Source organism: Sminthopsis crassicaudata, chromosome 4, assembly GCF_048593235.1.
Source record: "Sminthopsis crassicaudata isolate SCR6 chromosome 4, ASM4859323v1, whole genome shotgun sequence".
NCBI classification, from domain to species: domain Eukaryota; kingdom Metazoa; phylum Chordata; class Mammalia; order Dasyuromorphia; family Dasyuridae; genus Sminthopsis; species Sminthopsis crassicaudata.
In genome coordinates this window covers 363552836-363575000 of record NC_133620.1, presented here as the reverse complement: position 1 = coordinate 363575000, position 22165 = coordinate 363552836, and the positions used below count along the sequence as shown (strand labels likewise).

At 36.4% G+C, this 22165-nt stretch overlaps 1 protein-coding gene across 2 annotated transcripts in view; it reads left to right on the top strand.

Moving 5' to 3' along the window:
- The first annotated feature begins 343 nt into the window (after positions 1–343).
- The window catches only part of TRIM25 (tripartite motif containing 25), a 35845-nt gene continuing 14023 nt past the window's right edge, over positions 344–22165 (top strand). The window contains exons 1-7 of one of the 2 annotated variants that reach the window (XM_074261852.1): positions 344–892; positions 1061–1081; positions 6091–6186; positions 7074–7307; positions 12718–12889; positions 19642–19719; positions 19830–19910. In XM_074261852.1, coding sequence (XP_074117953.1) covers positions 452–892; positions 1061–1081; positions 6091–6186; positions 7074–7307; positions 12718–12889; positions 19642–19719; positions 19830–19910 — 1123 coding nt within the window. In that variant the 5' untranslated portion in view covers positions 344–451. Of the gene's footprint in view, positions 1082–6090; positions 6187–7073; positions 7308–12717; positions 12890–19641; positions 19720–19829; positions 19911–22165 lie in introns of both variants that reach the window. The other variant, XM_074261851.1, reaches the window with a different exon arrangement.

The following is a 22165-nucleotide window of genomic DNA, read 5'->3' as shown; positions in this document are numbered from 1 at the left end:
ATATATGCATGGGTAATTTTTCAGCATTGACAATTGCAAAATCTTTTGTTCCAACTTTTTCTCTCCTTCCCTCCACCCCTTCCCGCAGATGGCAGGTTGACCAATACGTGTTAAATATGTTAAAGTATAAGTTAAATACAATGTATGAATACATGTCCAAACAGTTATTTTGCTGTACAAAAAAGAATCGAACTTACAAAAAGAATCGGACTTAGTTTCGCTAGAGTGCTAAATGAAATATAAATTTTCTGGCTTGTGTTCAAAAGGAGAATATTGATATTTTCCTTTAACAACTCCCAAGGCCATCCCCGCCTTGCCACTCCCTCCCCCACGTGATTTCCCGTAACTCTTCGGTGCCCTCCCCTACAGCTAGTTTCATTTCCCTCTCCTCTGCTACGGTCCTGGAGAGTAAGTTGTCTTCCTCGAAGGCATCTATCTGGTAAGGATCACGATGGCCGGGCTGCAGCCCCTGGCTGATGAACTGACCTGCTCCATCTGCCTGGAAATCTTCCAGGAGCCCGTTACTACTCCGTGCGGACACAACTTTTGCTCGCGCTGCCTGGACGAGACCTGGACGGTCCAGGACTCCCAATTCTTCTGCCCCCAGTGCCGGACTTGCTTCCAGGTGCGGCCACAGCTGAAGAAGAATACGGTGCTGTGCGCAGTAGTGGAGCAGTTGCAGCAAGCCCACAGCGTCTGGGATTTGGGGGCGTCTTACAGAGAGTCTCAAGATGGCGAGTTCTTGGACCCGTCGTCGAGGAAGGGAGGCCAGGCGAAGGAGGTACCCGCAAGGACCGTGGCCTGCGACCATTGCTTGCGGGCTGTTGCCATCAAGACGTGCTTCACCTGCATGGTATCCTTCTGCCCCGAGCACCTGAAGCCGCATCTGGACAACCCTATGTTCCAGGGTCACGAGCTGCAGCCGCCCGTCTGGGACCTGGCCAGCCGCAAGTGCCCGGAGCACAGCCGCCTGAGGGAATTCTTCTGCTCTCAGCACGGCCTCTGCATATGCTGCGTCTGCCTGGTGGGGCACAAAACCTGCTCCCCTGTGACCCTGGACGTGGCCAGGGCCGATTTGAAGGTAGGTAGAGGAGCACCTGGGAGAGGGAGGGCGAAAGAAGTCCTGAGCTGAGCAGTTGTAAGCCTGGACCAGAGTCCCACCCTAAGCCCCCTGCGAGAAGCAGGGAACTACGCCCGACTTAGTTTCAATTTCCCGGTGCCAGACTTAAAAGGTAGGGGGCTTGTAGACCAGGGCGAGAGCGGCTCAAGAATCTCAGGGCACCTATTCTCTGTGTTCCGCGGGTTACGCAAAGGCGTTTGGGTTCCTTTTCTGGGTGAGCATGTCAGTTTCTTGGCCTAGACTTGGTAGGAGAAGAGGCGTCTATCGGTGTGAGAGGACTTGCTTAAAGAATAGGTTTTTTGGGTTCTAACCCTGCCTCCCATACAGCAAAGCTTCTTAAACTATGGACTATGACACCATATGGAATTGCATAACAATGCATAAAAATTTGACTATAGTAAAAGGTATCAGATATTCCGCCAAGATTTCATCTTTATATAAAAATAAACAAGCACATCTATCTCATTAATATACACAATTGTGTATGGTTTTTTTTTTTTTTTTTTTTAGTAAAAGGCAAAATTATATGTATAGCAAGAGATTGTTTTAAAATAAATTGCGATTTATCAGTAAATATTAGATTTGTATATCTATTTTATATACCTGTATATTTGGGGTCACGTAAAAATTTCTCATGTGGGTGGAAAGAGATCTAGAGTGAAAAAAAGTTTAAGAACCTCTGCAGTATAGTAGGACAGAACCACCTCAGTGCCCTACGTAACTTATAGATTGCAGAGTTAATGCTATTTTGCTTTGATAGAGGGATATTCCTTCCCCAGAATTTTCTGAGATACTAGGTGGATCCTGAGATCTTTCCCTATCTATGAGTCATTATTGCTAAGCCTGAGAAATCGAACTTCCCAATATTATTTTAAAATGTCTGATGGGGAAATGAGGTCTTGATTGAAATGACTGCCCTAAAATCATGAAGCTGAGTTGTTTCCTTCGGTCTTCATAGGACCATAGAACTTAAAGAGTTGGGATTTCAAAACCCTTTCATCCGTACTCTTTATAGATGAGAAACCGAAGTCTAGTGACTTGACAAGGGTGACACAAGTAGTAAATATTTGAGGTAGCGTCTGAACCCGGGTTCACTTTAAAGCCAAGGCTCTTTCCCCTGTTGGCTTTCAATTTTCTCACATGTAAAATAAGTGGGTTAGATTAGGTGATTTCTAAAGTTTCTACCAGCTCCAAATCTTATGATCAGGAACTCAGTCAATCTATCCTTCTATAAATCTTTCTGTCTCTGTGTCTCTCTGTCCCTCTGTCTCTAGTCTCTGTCTCTGTCTCCCTCTCTCTGTCTCTATGTGTTATGTGTATGTATATATGTATGCATGTCTTTCTCTTTTTCTGACTCTCTGTGTCTGACTTTCAGACCAAAAATGCCTCAAATTTTCTCTCAGTGTTTTCTTTTTGGAAGTTATTTGTTGTATCTTCCAGTAAAAGGTTAACTCCTTGGCAGCAAGAACAGTTTTTGTGGTTTTTCTTTGTTTATTTAGTACCCAAGAAATAGTATTAAGGATCTAATAAATTCTTGAATTAGACTATAATTAGATCTTTGAAGCTCAGCATTCTTGTAAACATTCTTTAAGTCTTCATGAACTTTATTCACCTTCTTCTCTCCCTTTTTTCATTTCAGACATATTTTAATCTTTTATTTTTTACCATTCATTTTTAAAATTTTGAGTTCTAAAATTTCCTTTTCCTTCTAGCTCCTCCCAAACCCATTGAGAAGGCAAACTAAGATATCCATTATATTTGTGAAGTCATGTGAAACATAACTTTTCTTTTTAATAATGAAAATTGGTTTGTCTACATACATTCCTTTTTTCTTACTCTAAATCTTCCTGGGTTTTGAGGAAGTTTATCATGGCTGCATTAAAAAAAAAAAAAATGTTTTTTCCCAGTTACATGTAAAGACAGCTTTTAACACTCATTAAAAAAAAAAAAGAGTTCCTAATTTTTTTCTCTCCCTTTCTCACCTTTTCCTTCCCTAAAATGGTAAGCAATCTGATATAAATTATACATGTTCAAACCTGCAAAACACATTATCATATTAGTCATGTTGTGAAATAAGATACAGACCAAAAGGAAAAAAAAACCAAAAAACTGCACACACACACACACACACACACACACAGACAAATGTGAAAATTGTATGCTTGCAACTGCCTTCAGAATTAATCAGTTCTTTCTTTGGAGGTGAATACCATTTTTCACATGAGTCCTTTGGGATTGTCTTAAATCACTATACTGCTGACAATAGTCCAGTTATTCACAGTTGAGCATCATGTGATATTGTTGTTACTGTATACTGTGTTCTCCTGGTTCTGCTTATTTCACTTTGCATCAATTCATGTAAGTCTTTTTCTGAAAAATAGGTATGTTCATCATTTCTTATAGCACAGTATATTCATTATAATCATAAGCCATTCATTCATTCAGCCATTTCCTAATTGAGGGCATCTCCTCATTTTCCAATTCTTTGTCATGACAAAAAAGTGGCTGCATTTTAACATTAGTTTTTTTAAAAAACTTGAGTTCCAAATTCCCTCTGTCTTTTATCTTTCCTCTCCCCTCTGAGAGAGGGCAAGCAATTTGATGTAAATTAGATGAGTATAGTCATGCTATTAGTCACTTGCCAAAAAACCCTTACAACATACAAACAACAGTAACAAAAAAAGCAACCTAATCTGTAATATAAAGGAGATTAGGTAGTCTTTAAGATTGCTTCCAGCTCTAATATCCTAATTATGACTTGTTCAAGGTAACACTGCAAGTTAATATCTCTAAGTCCAAGAGTCTATCTTCTGAAGTCCCTGACAAAATAGCCCGAGTTTCCCTCTTGCATCATGGTTCTGTGGTTTACTATTTTGGACCCAGGTTTTATTCAAGAAATGGGGCTTTTTGTTGTTTTTGTTGTTGTTAATCATCTAATATGGCACTGTCTTGTAATTGGGCTTTAAACAGTAGGATTCTCAGTGATCTGCTTTTAGAGTAACTTTATCCTGACCTTATTTTTGTATCATATTTATGTCATCACCTGACTGAAAATTTTGCTTTAAGGTCAGGTTCTGAATTCTGGACTGAGTCAAAAGGGTTGACTGTCAGTCAAACAGGTGAAATGAAGTTCTTCCCTGGGTACCCAAGGGATTATATGCATCCTTATTGACAATAGGTTTATCTCCTTTCCCCTTCCTATTTCTATGTCTATGCTTTGTATGAGCTATGAATTTGCTATGTGACCTTGGACAAGGCACATTAAGAATGTGAGAACTGCAAATAATCTTAGATGTCCTGGAGTTAGAAGACTTAGCCTTTTTTTGTATATACCTCATATATAAGCTTGTGCATACTTTCTCAGAATGTTGTTTTTAGATATAAATAATATATAGGTTTATATATGTATAGATAGAAAGATATAAAATAATAGAATCATTAAAGAAACCAATTATAGAGAAATATAGTTATCAGACTACTAAAAGAATAAGCTTCTCAGACCTTAACACCTAATACATGGGAAAACATTTTTTACATTCAAAGGTTCTGATAAAAGCCTCATTTCTAATAAATATAGGGAATTGACTCAAATTTATAAGAATTCAAGCAATTCTCCAATTGATAAATGATCAAAGGATATGTACAGACAATTTTCAGATGAAGAAATTGAAACTGTTTCTAGTCCTATGAAAAAGTGCTCCAAATCACTATTGATCAGAGCAATGAAAATTAAGACAATTCTGAGATAGCACTACATACCTCTCAGATTGGCTAAGACAACAGGAAAAGATAATGATGAATGTTGGAGGAGATGTGGGAAAATTGGAACACTGATGCCTTGTTGGTGGAGCTGTGAAAGAATCCAGCCAATCTGGAGAGTAATTTGGAACTATATTAAAAAAGTTATCAAACTGTGTATACCCTTTGATCAAGCAGTGTTTCTACTGGGATTATATCCCACGGAGATCTTAAAGGAGGAAAAGGGACCCATATATGCAAAAATGTTTCTGGCAATCCTTTTTGTAATGGCAAGAAACTGGAAACTGAATTGATGCTCGTCAATTGGAGAATGGCTGAATAAGTTATGCTATATGAATGTTATGAAATATTATTGTTCTGTAAGAAATGACCAGGAGGATGAATACAGAGAGACTTGGAAAGGCTTACATGAACTGATGCTAAGTGAACTGATTATACACAGATAATTATACACAACAACAAGAAGATTATACAATGATCAATTCTGATGGATGTGGCTTTCTTCAACAATGAGATGATTCAAACCAGTTCCAATTGTTCAGTGATGAAGAGAGCCATCTACACCCAGAGAGAGGAACTAAATGTGATTCAAAACATAGCATTTTCACTCTTTTCATTGTTGTTTGTTTACATTTTATTTTGCTTCTCTTTTTTTCTTGTGCAGCATGATAATTGTATTAATATGTATACATATATTGGATTTAACATATATTTCTATCATGTTTAACATAAAAAAGTCACCTAATACAGTCTCCCTATTTTGCAAGGAAGACTAACAAGACCCAGAAAATTGAAATGACCTGTCTAAGGTCTTGCAGCAAGTCAGGAATTTGGACTATGTTTCTTCATCTGTAAAATGGGAGAGGTATTCTACACCCAGATCACAAGATTGGGAGATCAAAATGAATTACTTTAAATGAGAGAGGCAAGGCAATGGGAAAGTGTTTTGAAAAAGAATTCTTTTAAAAATTTGATTAAATTTTTTACTAATTTTTCATTCTGAACTTAACCCAAAAAACCACCCTAAAATGATCATATCTATATACATAGAAAAACAGATAAAGAGATTTGGCATTAAAATTAATTCTTTACAAATATATAGTGTTTGGGATATATCAGGGGATTTGTCAACTTATGGAAGCATTTATGGATTGGACTGAAAATCACTGCTGATCAGTCACTCCAATTTCTCTTTTTATTTTTAATTGCAGCTCAAGATGAAGCAAAAGCTGACAACCATATATGACCATATCAATAAGGCTTCAAATGCATTGAAAGATGTAAAATCGAAACAACATGCAATCCAAGTAAGTAAGCAGTGTCTTTACCAATCATTCAAGATTAGATGACTATTTCCCTAATTCCAAGATGTCTTATTTTTAGTGAAGATTTTGACAAATTGGGGAATGCCCAGAGGCTTCCATTCAGGATTACAGAGATCCATACCCCAAATCTTTTAACTCTTAATTTGAGGATTAGTGTTTTCAAATATTTGGAGGTCTATCTGGGGAAGATGGATTAGACTGATTCTGTTTACAAAGAAATGGCAGAACAAGTATTTGGAAGAGACTATTTCAGCTCACTGGCATTCCACTCCACTAATAAAAACTGCCCACCAATTAAAGTCTTCTCTCACTGGAATTGATTGCTTTGTGAAGTAGTAAGCCCCAATACCACTTTTGGAGATTATTGTAGAGTGGATGAGATTGCTTTAAATGACATCTAAGGGCCTTTGAATCCAAAGATTCTATGTTTCTATAGGTCTTATGAGTTATTCTATGTCTCCTGGAGAGCTGAGAATCAAAGTTGAGATTGCAAATCCTAATTACAAGTCAAAGAGCAAATCATTTAAATCATTTTGTAAAAAGGTAGCTTTAGAGACTTGCACCCTCTTCCCTTTCTGCTTGCTAGATAAGGACATTGACAAATTGGGGGACATGTCTAGAGGCTTCCATCTAGGATTAGAGGCACCCATAAATGAATAGTGATTAGAATCTTCAAATATTTGGAAGTTTACTATGGGGAAAATGGATTGATAGGTTGCCCTCAGCTTGTTTTAGGTTATCTAGCACTACTCTGCTAAATGACTCTGATGGTGTAGGGAAATAGTTCTCTAGAAGCATTGAAATTCTCAGGGACTTTTCTATTTTAGTTAAAGCTGCTACAAATCAAAATATTTCTTTGGATCCCTTAGGAAACAGCAGCCAGAAAGATGGAATTGTTGAAACGTGAATATGAAGAAATGAAAATCCTTGTTGAATCAGAGGAGAAAAATTCTCTGCGGAAACTGAAAGAGGAAGAAAAGAGAGTTTTGGACAAATATGATCATGTTCATCAGGTCCTGCTCAAGAAAAAGAGTGAAATTGAATCTATGAAAGAAGATATTGAACTTTTGCTCACAAAAAATGAAGAGATTGACTTTTTGGAGGTGAGTCCTCAGTGGGTCAATCCACAAGAGTTGTACTGAATGCTTGACTTGCCAAAGTCTTGCTGGGCTTACTGCTCCCCACCATTCCACTCTTTTCAGAGTGTCACTGTTGTTCTGGACTTGTGATTTCATCAGTGTAAGGAACTCCCAATGTGGAAATTTCTAATGTAGATGAGTAAGTGATCTATAATTTAGCTTCAGGATTACTCTGAGAAGTATATATCAGAGGAAGGCTGACTCCTTCCCATTGGAATGCAAATTCTTCAAGGGCAGGAATTTTCTTTTTTTTTCTTTTCTTTTTTTTTTTTGTATTCCCAATCATAGTGCCTGGCCTTAAACATCTGTTTGCCTTATTGTACCTCATTGTCTCTCTAGCCATTATAGAGCACAAAAAGTATAGGAAACCATGGAGCCTATCCTTTAAAAAAAATAAAAATAAAAATGTTTTCTTGCCTCTTATATTTAAGGCACCATCATTTCAATACCCTTTCTATTGCTCCAAATTGAACCCTTCCTTGTGACAAAAATCAGTTAGTAAACATACTTTTTATGAACTACTTGTTTTATGAACTATGAATGGATAAAGCATGGGTTGGGAATCAGGAAGACTTATCTTCCTGAATTTAAATCTGGCCTCTGATACTTAATTAGCTGTGTGACCCTGGGCAAGTCACTTAACCTTGTTTGAAAGATAAAGCTCTTATTTATTTTTTAGACTGAGACATCTATTATTTTGGTAGTATGGCATGGTAAAAGGATGATTGAATCTAGAGAAGAAGGAGATCTTCTTAAATCAGATCCAAGACTGCCTCTCTGATTTGGGGCAAATGACAGCCTCTTTGGGCCTCAGTTTCCCTATCTGTTGAGTGATAGAATTGGATCTCTGAGGTCCCTTCAAGCCTTCAAATGTATAAGTCTATGATTTTCTTTTCTTTTTTTTTTCTTTTTTTAAAATTAATTTTATAAATATAACTTTTTTTTGACAGCACATATGCATAGGTAATTTTTTTTTTTTACAACATTATCCCTTGTACTCCCTTCTGTTCCAAATTTTTCCCCTCCTTCCCTCCACCCTCTCCCCTAGATGGCAGGCATTCCCATACATATTAAATATTTTATAGTATATCCTAGGTACAATATATATGTGCAGAACTGAATTTTGTGTTGTTGTTGCTAAGGAAGAATTATATTCAAAAGGTAAAAATAATCTGGGAAAAAAAAATGCTCACAGTTTACACTCATTTCCCAGTGTTCCTTTTCTGGGTGTAGCTGATTCTGTCCATCATTGATCAATTGGAATTTGCTTAGTTCTTCTCTATGTTGAAGATATCCACTTCCATCAGAATACATCCTCATACAGTATCATTGTTGAAGTGTATAATGATCTCCTAGTTCTGCTCGTTTCACTCAGCATCAGTGATGTAAGTCTCTCCAAGCCTCTCTGTATTCCTCCTGTTGGTCACTTCTTACAGAACAATAATATTCCATAACCTTCATATACCATAGTTTACCCAACCATTCTCCAATTGATGGACATCCATTCATTTTCCAGTTTCTAGCTACAACAAAAAGAGCTGCCACAAACATTTTGGCACATACAGGTCCCTTTCCCTTCTTTAGTATTTCCTTGGCATATAAGCCCAGTAGTAGCACTGCTGGGTCAAAGGTATGATTTTCTATGAAAGTAATCAGTTGGTGCACTGGATAGAGCAACTGGTCTGGGGTCAGGAAGACTAATTAATTTTCTTGAGTTCAAATCTAACCTTGGAAACTTAATAGCTTATATGTGACCCTGGAAAGTCATTTAACAATATTTACCCTAGTTCCTCATCAGTAAAACGAGATGGAGAAAGAAATGGCAAATCACTTCAATGTCTTTGCCAAGAAAACCCCACATGGGGTCATGAAGAATCCTATGCAACTGAAAAACAACACGCAAGGGAGGGACCTAACATGGGGACTGCCTCTGGTATATAACTTTCTATCTTAGGAGTCTTCTGCCTCCCATTTTGCTGGGAGGAGGTAGATATATTATCTCTTCTAGCTGATCAGATAGTATAGTAGATAGAACTCTAGCCCTAGAATCAGGAGGACCTGATTTCAAATATAGCTTCAGATACTTGTTAGTTGTATGGCTCTGGGAAATTCATTCAACACCTGTTTGTTTCAGTTTCCTCACTTGTAAAAATTGGGAATGATAATAATAACACCTACTTTCCAGGATTATTGTCAGGATAACTTGAGATAATGTTTTGAAAGTTATTTATAAAACTTAAATCACAATCTAAATGTTAGCTATTATAATATAGTAGTATTATTTTTCAGTCAAAATTCTGCTTCCTTTTAATTTTATTTCCATTTGTATTGTTGTAATCGCTGTGTATGTGTTACTCTTGGTTTCACTTATTTCATTCATTATTAGGTCATAATTAGCTTCCTATGTGTTTTTGAACTCACATTTATCATTTCTTCCTGCACAATAATATTCCACTGCCTTCATGTAGCCTTTCCCCAAACAATGAGCACTTATTTTTGTTTCCCATTTTTTGCTACTAGAAAAAAAGGGCTGCCATGAATATTTTTCTATATATCAGAACTTTGTTTCCAAATTCCTTGGGCTTTTTGCCCAAAGATCTCTGGGTTAAAGGATTTGGATAGTTCAAGCACTTTTCTGGAGTAATTTCAAATTGCTCTCCAAAACAGTTCCACCAACAGCATATCAAAATACTTATCTTCCCACAGCCCCTCTAATATTGATTCTTTTTGGGGTATCATTTTTGCCAATTTGCTTGATGTAAGATGAAACCTCAGTGTTGTTTAAACTTGAATTTTTTTTCTATCTATTGATTTGTAATATATTGTCAAATGATTAGTTACAGTCTGAAGTTCGTCTTTAAAAAAAACAAAACTTTATAGCCTTTGACAATTGGTCTGTTGAGGAGAATGGTTCTTGGCATTATACATTTGTGTCCAAATCCTAGAATATTATTGAATAGTAAGAAGTGATGAAAATAAGGAGTTTGGGAACATATGGGGAAGATCTGCATGAAGATGATGTGGCTGTCCTTTTTCAATATCTGTCTGATAAGTTCTCAAAATCATCTGCCATCTTTCTTATAATAGCCTATATCATAGTCAATTAGAACTTTCCTAGGCAGTAGCAATTCCCCAGCTCCTTACACTCACATGCTCTTCTGCCTGTTTATAATGCAGTTTTGTTTTTTTTTTTTTGATCTGTGTAGTTATGGGGAGGGAGATCCACAGACTGATTTGTTCCAGGTAGCATAGAATTGAGTTCTGCTCTCCCCTACCCTTGCAAATTCCCTAATTACTTCCAGTACAACATTTCCTTTCATCAGGAGTTGTAGGATAGTGGAGGGTTTCTTGAGGTGATTTGGTTTTTACCTGGTTTCCCTATGTGTCTCATGCATGTCCATGAAGATGGAGTTGTGTGAGAGAGAGTGTGGATAGTGGATAAAGAGCTGATTTCAAAGCCAGGAAGATCTGGAGACTCACAAAGGCAACTCTGTGAATCTATAAGTTGCCCAGAAGGTACTGATCTAGTTTGGCAGGGGAATTTTAAGTACTAAATCTCAGGCCTAGCCTCTGTCCTCATCCCTCTTACTCAGGTTCAGGGTATTTGGTACCTATGATATAGCAAAGATACCTAGACCTTAAAGGATGAACTCTGGGATATTAGGCAAGTTGCTTTTTGTTTTTTGTTTTCTGAGTTTCAGCATCCTTGGTAAAATTCAATTCAAGAAATATGTGATACTTGAACACAAAGAATTAATGAAAGGGAAGAGCTTGAGATAAGGCTGAAAAGGAAGGTTGGAGGCAGATTATTTAGTATTTTCTTTCTTTCTCTCTCTCTCTCTCTTCCTTCCTTCCTTCCTTCCTTCCTTCCTTCCTTCCTTCCTTCCTTCCTTCCTTCCTTCCTTCCTTCCTTCCTTTCTTTCTTTCTTTCTTTCTTTCTTTCTTTCTTTCTTTCTTTCTTTCTTTCTTTCTTTCTTTCTTGCTTGCTTCCTTGCTTGCTTTATAGCTGTATAGCTTTATATGCATAAGTAAAAAGATATATGCATAGGTCATTTTTCAGCATTGACAATTGCAAAACTTTTTGTTCCAACCTTCCCCCCACCCCCTCTCCCAGATGGCAGGTTAACCAATACATATTAAATATGTTAAAGTATAAGTTAAATACAATATATGTATACATGTTCAAACAGTTATTTTGCTGCGCTAGAAGAATCAGACTTTGAAATAGTGTACAATTAGCCTGTGAAGGAAATAAAAAATGTAGGCGGACAAAATTAGAGGCATTGGGAATTCTATGTAGTGGTTCATAGTCATCTCCCAGAGTTCTTTCGCTGGGCATAACTGGTTCAGTTCATTACTGTTCTATTGGAACTGATTTGGTTCATCTCATTTTTGGAGAGGGCCACACCCATCAGAATTGATCATCATATAGTATTGTTGAAGTATGTAATGATCTCCTGGTCCTGCTCATTTCACTCAGCATCAGTTCATGTAAGTCTCTCCAGGGCTTTCTGAAATCATCCTGCTGGTCATTTCTTACAGAATAATAAAATTCTATAACATTCATATACCACAATTTATTCAGCCATTCTCCAATTGATGGGCATCCACTTAGTTTCCAGTTTCTGGCCACTACAACGAGGGCTGCCATAAACATTCTTGCACATACAGGTCCCTTTCTCTTCTTTAAAATCTCTTTGGGATATAAGCCCAGTAGTAATGCTGCTGGATCAAAGGGTATGCACAGTTTGATAACTTTTTGAATATAGTTTCAAATTGCTCTCCAGAATGGCTGGATGTATTCACAATTCCACCAACAATGCATCAGTGTCCCAGTTTTCCCCCATCCCCTCCAACATTCTGCTTATTTAGTATTTTCTAAAGCACCCTATGAAATTTACAAGCAATGGGTGGCCAATGAGTAGGGGAGTAATATGATCAGGCTTATGCCATTAGAAGATGATTTTTGCAGGGTGGTTTGGAGAGAGAAATGATTGAAAGCTCAGAGACCTATTAGGAAGTTATTATAGAAGTTCTGCTAACAGGTAATGAGGGACTAAAGTGATGTGGATAGGGAGGAGGACAGGATGAGAGATTGTGGAGGGTTAGGTATAGTGACCACTTGCATATAAGGTAGGGAGCTAGGAAAGAGATGCAGTAAACATGGCTTCTAGATTGCAAAATTGCATATCTTGGAGGGAGCTTTTGAGATGTTTCAGTGCATACACCTCATTTTCAGAAGAAAAAAACAGGTCCAGAAATGTTCAGTGAGGGGGTTGGGCAAGGTAGTTCTTAATTAATATTCATTTTGTGATTTTCTGAAGTTAATTAGCCTCGTGAATATTTCCTGGGTTAACCATCTGGCTTCTTTTAGAAAGCCTCGAAAATGCAAGAACTTGTCATCAAGGCTGTGTTTGTACCAAAGAATGAATTAAACCAAGAGATGATGCACAGCGTTTATCAAAATGCCTTCTCCCTTAAAGAGGTTTTAAAAGATAAAATAACCAATCCTCAAGAGAAGAAAATAGAAGAGGCAACTAGTCCAGGTAATTACTTTAAAACATATACAACTCTTTTGATCTTAACAAAAAATAAATTCTATTGGGATTTCCATGTTTATAGTAAAATAGAAAAATGTACATTTAACTGAAGACTTTTATTATATACAGCTTGCTTTGTTTTAAAATATATAATAAATTCACTATGTAATTTTCAAAGCTGCCTTGCTTATCTGTGGTTCTTTCTGGCCTTTCCTTTGTTTTCTTCTTTGCAATGAAAAAAATACCTACATGACTCTTTTTCCTTCTTTTCCTTCCTTCCTTCCTTCCTTCCTTCCTTCCTTCCTTCCTTCCTTCCTTCCTTCCTTCCTTCCTTCCTTCCTTCCTTCCTTCCTTCCTTCCTTCCTTTCTTCCTCCCTTCCTTCCTCCCTCTCTCTCTCCATTTCTCCCTTCTTTCTCTCCTTCCCTCCTTTCCCTAACCCCTTTTTTCTCTCCCTAATCCCCACTGGAAAGAACAAAAAAGATATGCTTTTGTGATGTTTTACATAGTCAGGCAAATCAAATTCCCATATTAATTGTATCTGAAAATGTATATCTTATTCTTTATTCTGACTCCCTTTCTTTTCTGCCACCAGGTAGGTTTTTACTTATCAGTCTTCTCAAACTGTGATTATTGCATTGATCAGAATGCCCAATTCTTTCAGATTTGTCTGTCTTTATAATTATCTTGTTATTTAAAAAAAATAAAAAAGTTCTCTTGGTTCAGTCTACTGCATTCTGTATCAGTTTATATAAATCTTCTAAAGTTATTCTGGAAGTATCCCTCTCATCATTTCTTACTAGCCCCAGAATTAATAGTCATTATATTTGGAAGTAAATTTGTAACCTGCATGGTAGGGTAGAGGTAGTTGGAGGTTTATGTGTTAGTGGTTTAGGGCAGAACTGAAAAGTCCTCTCCTTACTGGACAAGTTGAGGAAGAAAAGGAGAGTTGATCACTTTTCAAAACTCTCTTCCATTGCTCCTGTATGATGTTTAAAGCCAACAGCCAGGTTTTACTCTACTTTTCTACCCTTATTACACATTGTTCTCTTTCTCACATTCTACTTGCAAGACTGGCCTTCTACCAACTCTCAAATCTCTACCTTTGCATAGGCTATCTCCCATGTCTGGAATATATTCTCTCCATCTCCAATTCTTAGAATATCTATCTTTCTCCAAAGCTCAGCTGAAACACCTTTATCTTCTGCATTGTTAATTAAGCTTCTTAATTAATCTTTCCCCTCACTTTCCAATTACCTTGTATTTTAAAGAATCACAGAATTTTTGAGTTGGAGTACTCTTGGTAGCTATCTTGACCAATCAATACACATAATGAATCCTCCAGAGAAAATTAAATTAATGCTAGCTTGATTCTATATTGAATTAATTTTATATTGTAATTGGATCTGTATTTGCCTAAAATTACCTATGTCTTTGAATTATGCTATGAGTTAAAGTTATAATTAAAAGAAAAGTTGTTTTCTTTCAGACTGGTAGCTCTTGGGATACTTCTGTGACATCTTTTTGTTCTCTTGAAGCCCTACAAGTTAACTTGGCACTACCCTCCAAAGATATGCCATTGGACCTTGTGCAATTAAGGGTTTTTCTCTCTTCTAAGGAGACAGTGAGTCTGGTAGTTTTGATCGCTTAGCAAAGATTACAAGATGCAGATAGGTCCTACTGAGCAATTAACATTCTTTAATTGTCAGAGAGGGTCAGAGATTAGCCTTATGTGAATGTCAGTCTACCTTTCTCAAGTTAGCCAGTTGTAAATTTCCTGCCCCAATCCTGTAACCTATCTTTTTCCCCCCATGTCTACTCTCCCAATAAAAAGGGTCACCTTTTTCTTACTTAGGTTGCCAGTCTGCCCCACTTTATTAACAGTTAGACACATCACTGTTAATAAACTTATTTTGCTTGGAGCTGTGTACCTCACTTTACCTTTATTATTTTATTTGCCTCACCCTATTCCAATTTTGGACATCTCTAATTATTATGAAGTTTTTCTTGCTATCATTCCTAAATATGACTCTGTAGTTTCCAAACCATTATTTCTAGTTCTTCTCTCTAAGGTTATAAAGAGCAAGTCTAATTCGAAATAGGTGGCTAATGTGTCCAGCTGGAGTCAGGAAGACTCTTCTCCCTAAATTCAAATCAAGCCTCAGACAAGTGGGCAAGTTACTTAATTCTGTTTGCCTCAGTTTCCTTATCTGCAAAATAAACTGAAGAAGGAAATGGCAAATGACTAGCTGTGTGATCCTGGGCAGGTTACTTAATCCTGTCTGCCTCAGTTTCCTTAATTGTAAATTGAGCTAGAAAAAGAAATGGCAAACCATTTGCTATGTGATTCTGGGCAGGTCACTTAATCCTGTTTTTCTCAGTTTCCTTATCTATAAAATGAGCTGGAGAAGGAAATGGCAAATTACTTTAGTGGTTTTGCAAAAAACAAACAAACAAAAAACTACCCTCCAAATGAGTCAGACACAACTGAACAACCACAAAACAACAAATCCGTGTGATACTCCTTCAGATACTGGAAGAGAGCTAACAACATGTCCTCCTTGAGGCTTCTCTCCACTAAATATTTTTATCAGCACCCTGAACTGATCCTCATAAGAAATTGATTCAGGGCCCTTTATTGCTAACCAGTGTTTTTCTTAAACGGTGGCAACAAGAACTGAATACAGTATTCCAGAGGAAGAGTGTCTAGGGCATTACATAGTGTCCTTATCACATCATTATTCCCGGAAACTATTCTCTCCTAATGCAGCCCAGGATTACATTAGCTTTTTTTGCCTCCCACATCAATCATATTGCTGACTCATATTAAACATGTATTCCCTAAACTCCCAAATCTTCTAAAGAATGATTGCTGTCTATCCATGTTTCTCCCATCTTGAACTTGTAAAGTTTTTTGGTTTTTTTGACCAAAGTGTAGGGAATTTTGCTTTTATCTCAACCAAATTTCATCTTATTACATTCAGTCCACTATTCTAGGCAATACAGTTTTTTTGTTTTTTTTTTTTAGTCCAGAGATTTTTGAATCCTCATTTTATCATTTACAATCTTAATGATCCCATCTAGTTCTGTATTTATGGAAAGTTTCAGGAGAATTTCATTTATGTTGCTTTAGATCACTTTTCAGTTTTGTCTAACTCTGACCCCATTTGGGATTTTCTTGGCAAAGATACTAATGTGGTTTGCATTTTACAAATGAGGAAACTGAGACAAACAGGGTTAAGTGACTTGCCCAGAGTCACACAACTAGGATCTGAGTACTTCATCTATAAATTTATCTAAATCACGATAAAAAATGTTAATTCTGAAGGGACAAGTACAGATCTATAAAACCCTCTCTTAAACACCTACTGCCTTAATTAAATTGAACTAGAAAATAGATATTCTTTGAATCAGGCCATCCAATAAGTTATATATCAATCTGATTATCTTCTTGTCCTGTCTCTCCATCTTTTCCAGAAGAATAGTATGAGCAAAGGTGTGCTGATAATTGTGTATCATCCAAAGTGGGGGATAAAAGAAAGTAAATTTAACTTATATTATTCAAATTTTCTCTGTCACTTTAAGTCTCAAAAACCAACAATCAAAAAAAAAAATCAACCTGATTTGTAATGTTTGAGATGTGAATGAATGCTTACACTGAAAATTTAACAGTTGGCTCTTGATAATTGATTGGAGCTGTTGCCAGCATGCTCCTGAGTTTGAGTCACTTTATCAAGAACTTTGCTAATATTCAGGTAAATTATATTTGTGACATTCCTTTCATCTCCTTGTTGGATTATCCTGACCTCAAAAGAAAAGAAGTTACTCTGACATGACTTTGTTCTCTGAATTCTGATTCTTTGAAATTATTTCCCAAAATTCACTGATTCTTTGATGATCCATCTAAGCTCCTTAGAAACAGAAATGAGTTTGTAGGCTCTGTTCTCTTCCCCCCCCTCCCCTTTTAAAGATTGGGATATTTGTCATACTTTGATCCTCCAATATCTTTCCCTCTTCCTATGATCTCTCAAATATTACTGATGGTAGAAAAACAAGTACGTCTGCCAGTTCTTTTAGTCTCCAAGAGTAGAGTTGCCCAGGGATGTGTATTCATCAAAATCAACTAAGTTCTCTGGCCAGTGTCTTCCTTGTTTGGATATCAGTTCCTTGTTACTTATTTTTGCTTTGTCATTTCCTCTGTAAAGGTCATAGACTTTTTTTTTTTTTGCTGAAGCAATTGGGGTTAAGTGACTTGCCCAGGTCACCCAGCTAGGAAGTGTTAGTGGCTGAGGCCAGAGTTGAACTCGGGGTCCTCCTGAATTCAAGGCTGGTGCTCTATCCACTTCGCCATCTAGCTGCCCCAAGGTCATAACCTTTTGTCGACAAAAGAGAAGTAAACTATGCACCAATCATTTGTACCTTAGTTTTGTGGTTAATTATCATCTCAGTTACCCTCAAATAAAGGTTTTATCCCTTTGTTCATTCCAAAATAGTTTTTTCCCCCTTTGTTTTGTCCCCTGCTTCTTTTTCTCTTTTTTTTTAAATCCATTTTTTTATTAATTGTAGTTTGCTCTGAAATGTAGCACATGTGACAATACTAAGCTTGTTTTTTTATGATCTGTATATCACACTTTTATATATATCTTCTGTAACCTGACATTGGTTCCTTTTCTACTCCCCTCCCATTCTCAGTTGTTCACTGAGTTCCCTGTGCATACACATCGTTCCCTTCAGATCAATCTCATTTTTTCCTCAGCTCTAGTACTGTTTGCCATTGATCTATAGAATTTTATCCTTGAGAATCTCTTATTCTTCTTGAGCTGAATTTCTTATATCATTTTACTCTATGGGATTCTAGCTAACTTTCCTTTGTACCCATTAAAATTAATTTTTCCAGATCCAGGGTGCATGGAAGACTATGTCTGAATCTCCCCTTCTTCTTCTTCATTCTTCCCCTTAGTTCTCCTGTTATTCCAGTAATTGGTTACTCTTAATTAGATAATCAGATTTGGAATATAATTTCCTCTTGTTATTTCTTCTTTTTTTTTAAAGGATGAAATAAATCGTTTCTTTGAAAAGTCAATCACTTATTAGCTGCTCTGCTTCTTACAGAGAAATAGAGCTCCATTAGAATTCTGAATAATTGAAATTCCCCATCACTATTATAGTGTGCCTCGAGGTGGGTTTCATTCTCCCAAGTCTCAGTGATACTTATGAAGTTAAATTTACGCTCCTTACATTAGGATTTTATTTTGCTTGTTGCCTAAACTTTGGGCATTAAAAATCTGAGGCCACAGGTTTTACTACTGGATCCTTTCTAGTGTTGTGACTCCTGTGAACTTCAGGGTAACTCAATTGGTTTTTTCTCTTCATTATAGCTTCAGTATATATTATGTAGTTTGAGGGATATAAGTAGTCATTCTGCAACTTCCTCCACCCCCAGTATAAAGCTCATGTGAGTCAATTGGCAAGACACCCAGTGAATTTTCAGCAGCTGGAGTGACTTAGTGGATAGAGTGCTGGGCCTGGAATTGAGTAGATCCTAAGTTCAAATCTCTTATACATTTATCAGCTATTTGGTTTGGATGAAGCTGGATGGTTCGGCATTATAGTGCTGGGCCTGGAGTCAGGAAAACCCGAGTTCAAGTCTGGCCTCAGATACAAGCTGTGTAATTCTGGATTGGTCACTTAGCTTCTATTTAATTCTGTCTAATCCATTAGAGAAGAAAATGGTTAACTTCTAATTTCTTTGCCAAGAAAACCCCATACAGGGTCACGAAGAATCAGACACAACTGTATGAATGAGTAACTCCATCCCTGCCCAGAAATATATATATATATACACACATATACATATAGTGTGTGTGTGTGTGTGTGTGTGTGTGTGTGTGTGTGTGTGTGTGTGTGTTCCTTTTTTGGCAAGTCAATCAGGATTAAGTGATTTGCCTAGTACACACTAGTAAATGTCAAGTTTCTGAACTTGAACTCAGGTCTTTCTGACTCCAGGACCAGTGTTCTATCTACTATACCACCTCGAACTGCCTCTGTCTATATAGGTTTTAAGCCATGGTCAAGTTCATATATCACTTTCAGATAATACCTTATTGATATCTCAAATTAATTTTTTTCTTTTGCATCCCTTTCAGTTAGGATACAATAATGGAGAAAACAAACTTATGTCACTTCAGTTTCTTGTCCACTTTCTTAATAGTTACCGACAATACTTTTTAAGGTTCCTTTTTTTTTTTTTTTTTTTTTTTTTTTTGTTGAATGCAGGAAAGCTTTATTTTACTTTCTTTCAAGAATGGGTGCCTGGGTTAGTAGACACCTTTGAAACTCCAAACACAAGATTTTATTTCCTATCCTGAAGCATCAGTCCCTCCCATGATTCCCCATTAGTTGTATGTTATAGAAGAATCTCCACTACTTATTACATAGCCAGACCCTGTCCCCAAGGAGCTTACATTCTTTTGGGGGAAGATAACTAACCTCTATGCTTGATTATTCTTTGATATACTTAAGGGTTTCAATTTTTAAATTTGTTTCTTTTCTCCAATTTAATTTTCATAAATGTGGAAACCAAATAAATGCCTATCCATTTCTCACAATTTACCCCTTTTAAAAAAGCAGGCTAAGAATAGATTGGTGGGATTGATGGGAAGGGGGTTGCTTGCATCATTTTGGGGAGTTTGCAGAGTGGCTGATGTGTTTCTTTGAAATTGAGATGTGTTCTAATCCCTGTTGAATTCTATTTGAATAGATGTTTCTGGAAAAGGTTTGCCTTTCTCTATACCAACATATCCCAATAAAGAGTCTCACCAAACAAGACGGATCTACAGTAAGTGATTCCTCCTAAATCTATACCCTGCTGTGGTGATGCATTTTGTTGGAAGAAATGGCTCAGCCTGTTACTGGTAAGATACTTACAGCTCTATTTTCATCTCTTAGAAACGGACAAAATAGGCGACAAATCACATTTCAAATTGCCAGTGGGTCACCAGCAAGAGAAGAGTGGAGCTCCAGACCAGAGTAAGTAAACATGGAAAAACAAAAAGAAATTGGGATTTCTTTTTTTAGTTGTTACTGGCTTTTTCTTTTTTTTCCCATCTCCTTCCAATAGACAGTCACTGAGGAAGGTAAAAGGATTTCATTTTAATCAATAAATGTTGGGTAGTTATTCAGTTCAACTCTCTCATTTTACAGATAAGAAAACAAGACAAGAGAAATTTTTTTAGTAACTTGTTCTAGGTCAAATTAATAGAAAGTAGCAGAGTGGCTAGTTTAACCCAGGTCCTCCAATGACCTTTTATTTAAACTTTATAATGTTTTCATATTTGGGTTTGGGGAGGAAAATACTTAGTACTTTTAGATACATTGATTGATACCTTTTAGTTTTTACATCACAATAATTTCTGGAAATATCCTTCCTTTCTCCTACTCCAAACCTTCAAAATTGAATCCTCTTTTGCTACAAAAACAAACAAAAATATCCACCAGGTGACAGCATTTGATAAAATATCCAATATTTTTTCCTGTTAAATCACTGTCTCTTAGCTAGGAGGAAGGAGATAAGAATGCTACTTTCTCATAAAATATTTGAGAGTTAGATGAAGATATTTGTAGATCATAGAAATAAATATTTGGGAAGAGGCTGGGAGAGTGGGGGGTGGAGTAGAGGACTGTAAAGAATAGGAAAGAAAAAAAGTCACTGAAAGTTGTTTGTTTTTTTAAATGCACACAGGATAGCCAGAAGTAATCATAAATAAGCAAGACATGTTTATCTTATTTACATGTTGGATTTTTTACATATTTAAAAAAACTATATTATATATTATTATTTATGTATTACATATTTAAAAATATGCACTTTCATGTACAATCTCCTTTTCTTTTCTACTACATATATGGAAATACCTATTATTTTTTGTTAAGTTCAGAATCTTTTTTTTTTTTTTAAGTAATTTTTAGGGGCAGCTAGGGGGCGCAGTGGATAGAGCACCAGCCTTGAATTCAAGAGGACCAGGGTTCAAATGTGGTCTCAAACACTTAACACTTCCTAGCTGTGTGACCCTGGGCAAGTCACTTAAACCCAGCCTCAGGGGGAAAAAATAAATAAAAATAAAAGTAATTTTTAATAAGAAAAATGGGGGGAGATTAATTGGCAAGGGTAGATAAGAAATCTTTTGTTTAAAATGTAAATGTGAAGTCAAAGTTTTTAAAAATATGTAGTTGTCTTACTTTTAATGTGCAAATGTGTGTATTGTGAATTTCTAAATGGGAACTATAAATAAAATAACCAGACTATGAGGAACATGGAATCTTGAGTTAGGTCATGTGTGTAGTTGTCCTTCAGAGTAGATAGGAAGGTACAGAAATAATTCTGGTTCTTCATTTTATGTAAACATTGTTTATTATTGTAAGGAAAGTCCATTTAGTTCTATGCTTTTTAATGTCTTTGAAATATATTTTTGAATTCATGTCTTTCTGACTTCATGCCTGGCATTCTATCTGTTAGGGCAGAAGAAACCCCAACAAGATTAGAGTGTTCCAGTTGGTGTCCTGGGTCTGGTGAAAGAATTTGCACTCAGTCTGTCTCCAAGTTAAGGCGCAGAGATTTATTACAATTACAATTGTAATGCCATTGAAGCTTGCTGAAGTTCCAAGGGAATCTAGCCAAGAGTAAGAAGATAATTCTATAGGAAAAAAGTAACAGATATGCTAATTTTATGACTTAAAAATACAGTTGAGGAGTGGTAGGGAAGGGGTAGTTTCCATCTCAGCTCCCATCATTGAATTCTGTGGCTTACTGACTTGCATTGTTTGTGGTACTTCCAAAGTGGGGTAACCCGCCTTAAGAGTTTTTCTGGAATTGCTTCATTCTCACACCTTATCACTCTGCCATGTAGCTGTCTACCTATTTATATTTATACATTACTTTTACATTTATATTTTACCCAATGTATTTCTTATTTTTCTCCTTTCCATAGAGCTATTCCATGTAACAAATTTTTTTTCAAAAAATAAAGAAAAGTTTTAGCCAAACTCATTAATACAAAAATCAAACCCTGATTTGCCCATAAGCCCTTATTCCTACCCTCACTTCTTATAAAAACAGAATGTCATTTTATATCTCTTCTTTGATATTAAGCTTGTTCTTGACAATTTTGCAACATTCTTTTTCCAATGTCTTGTTACATTGTTTACTGATTTATTTTTTTTTTTACTGAATTTTTTCCTCACTAAGCATGTGGTTTCAATTTTACTGATTTTTTTTCTCTAAACTT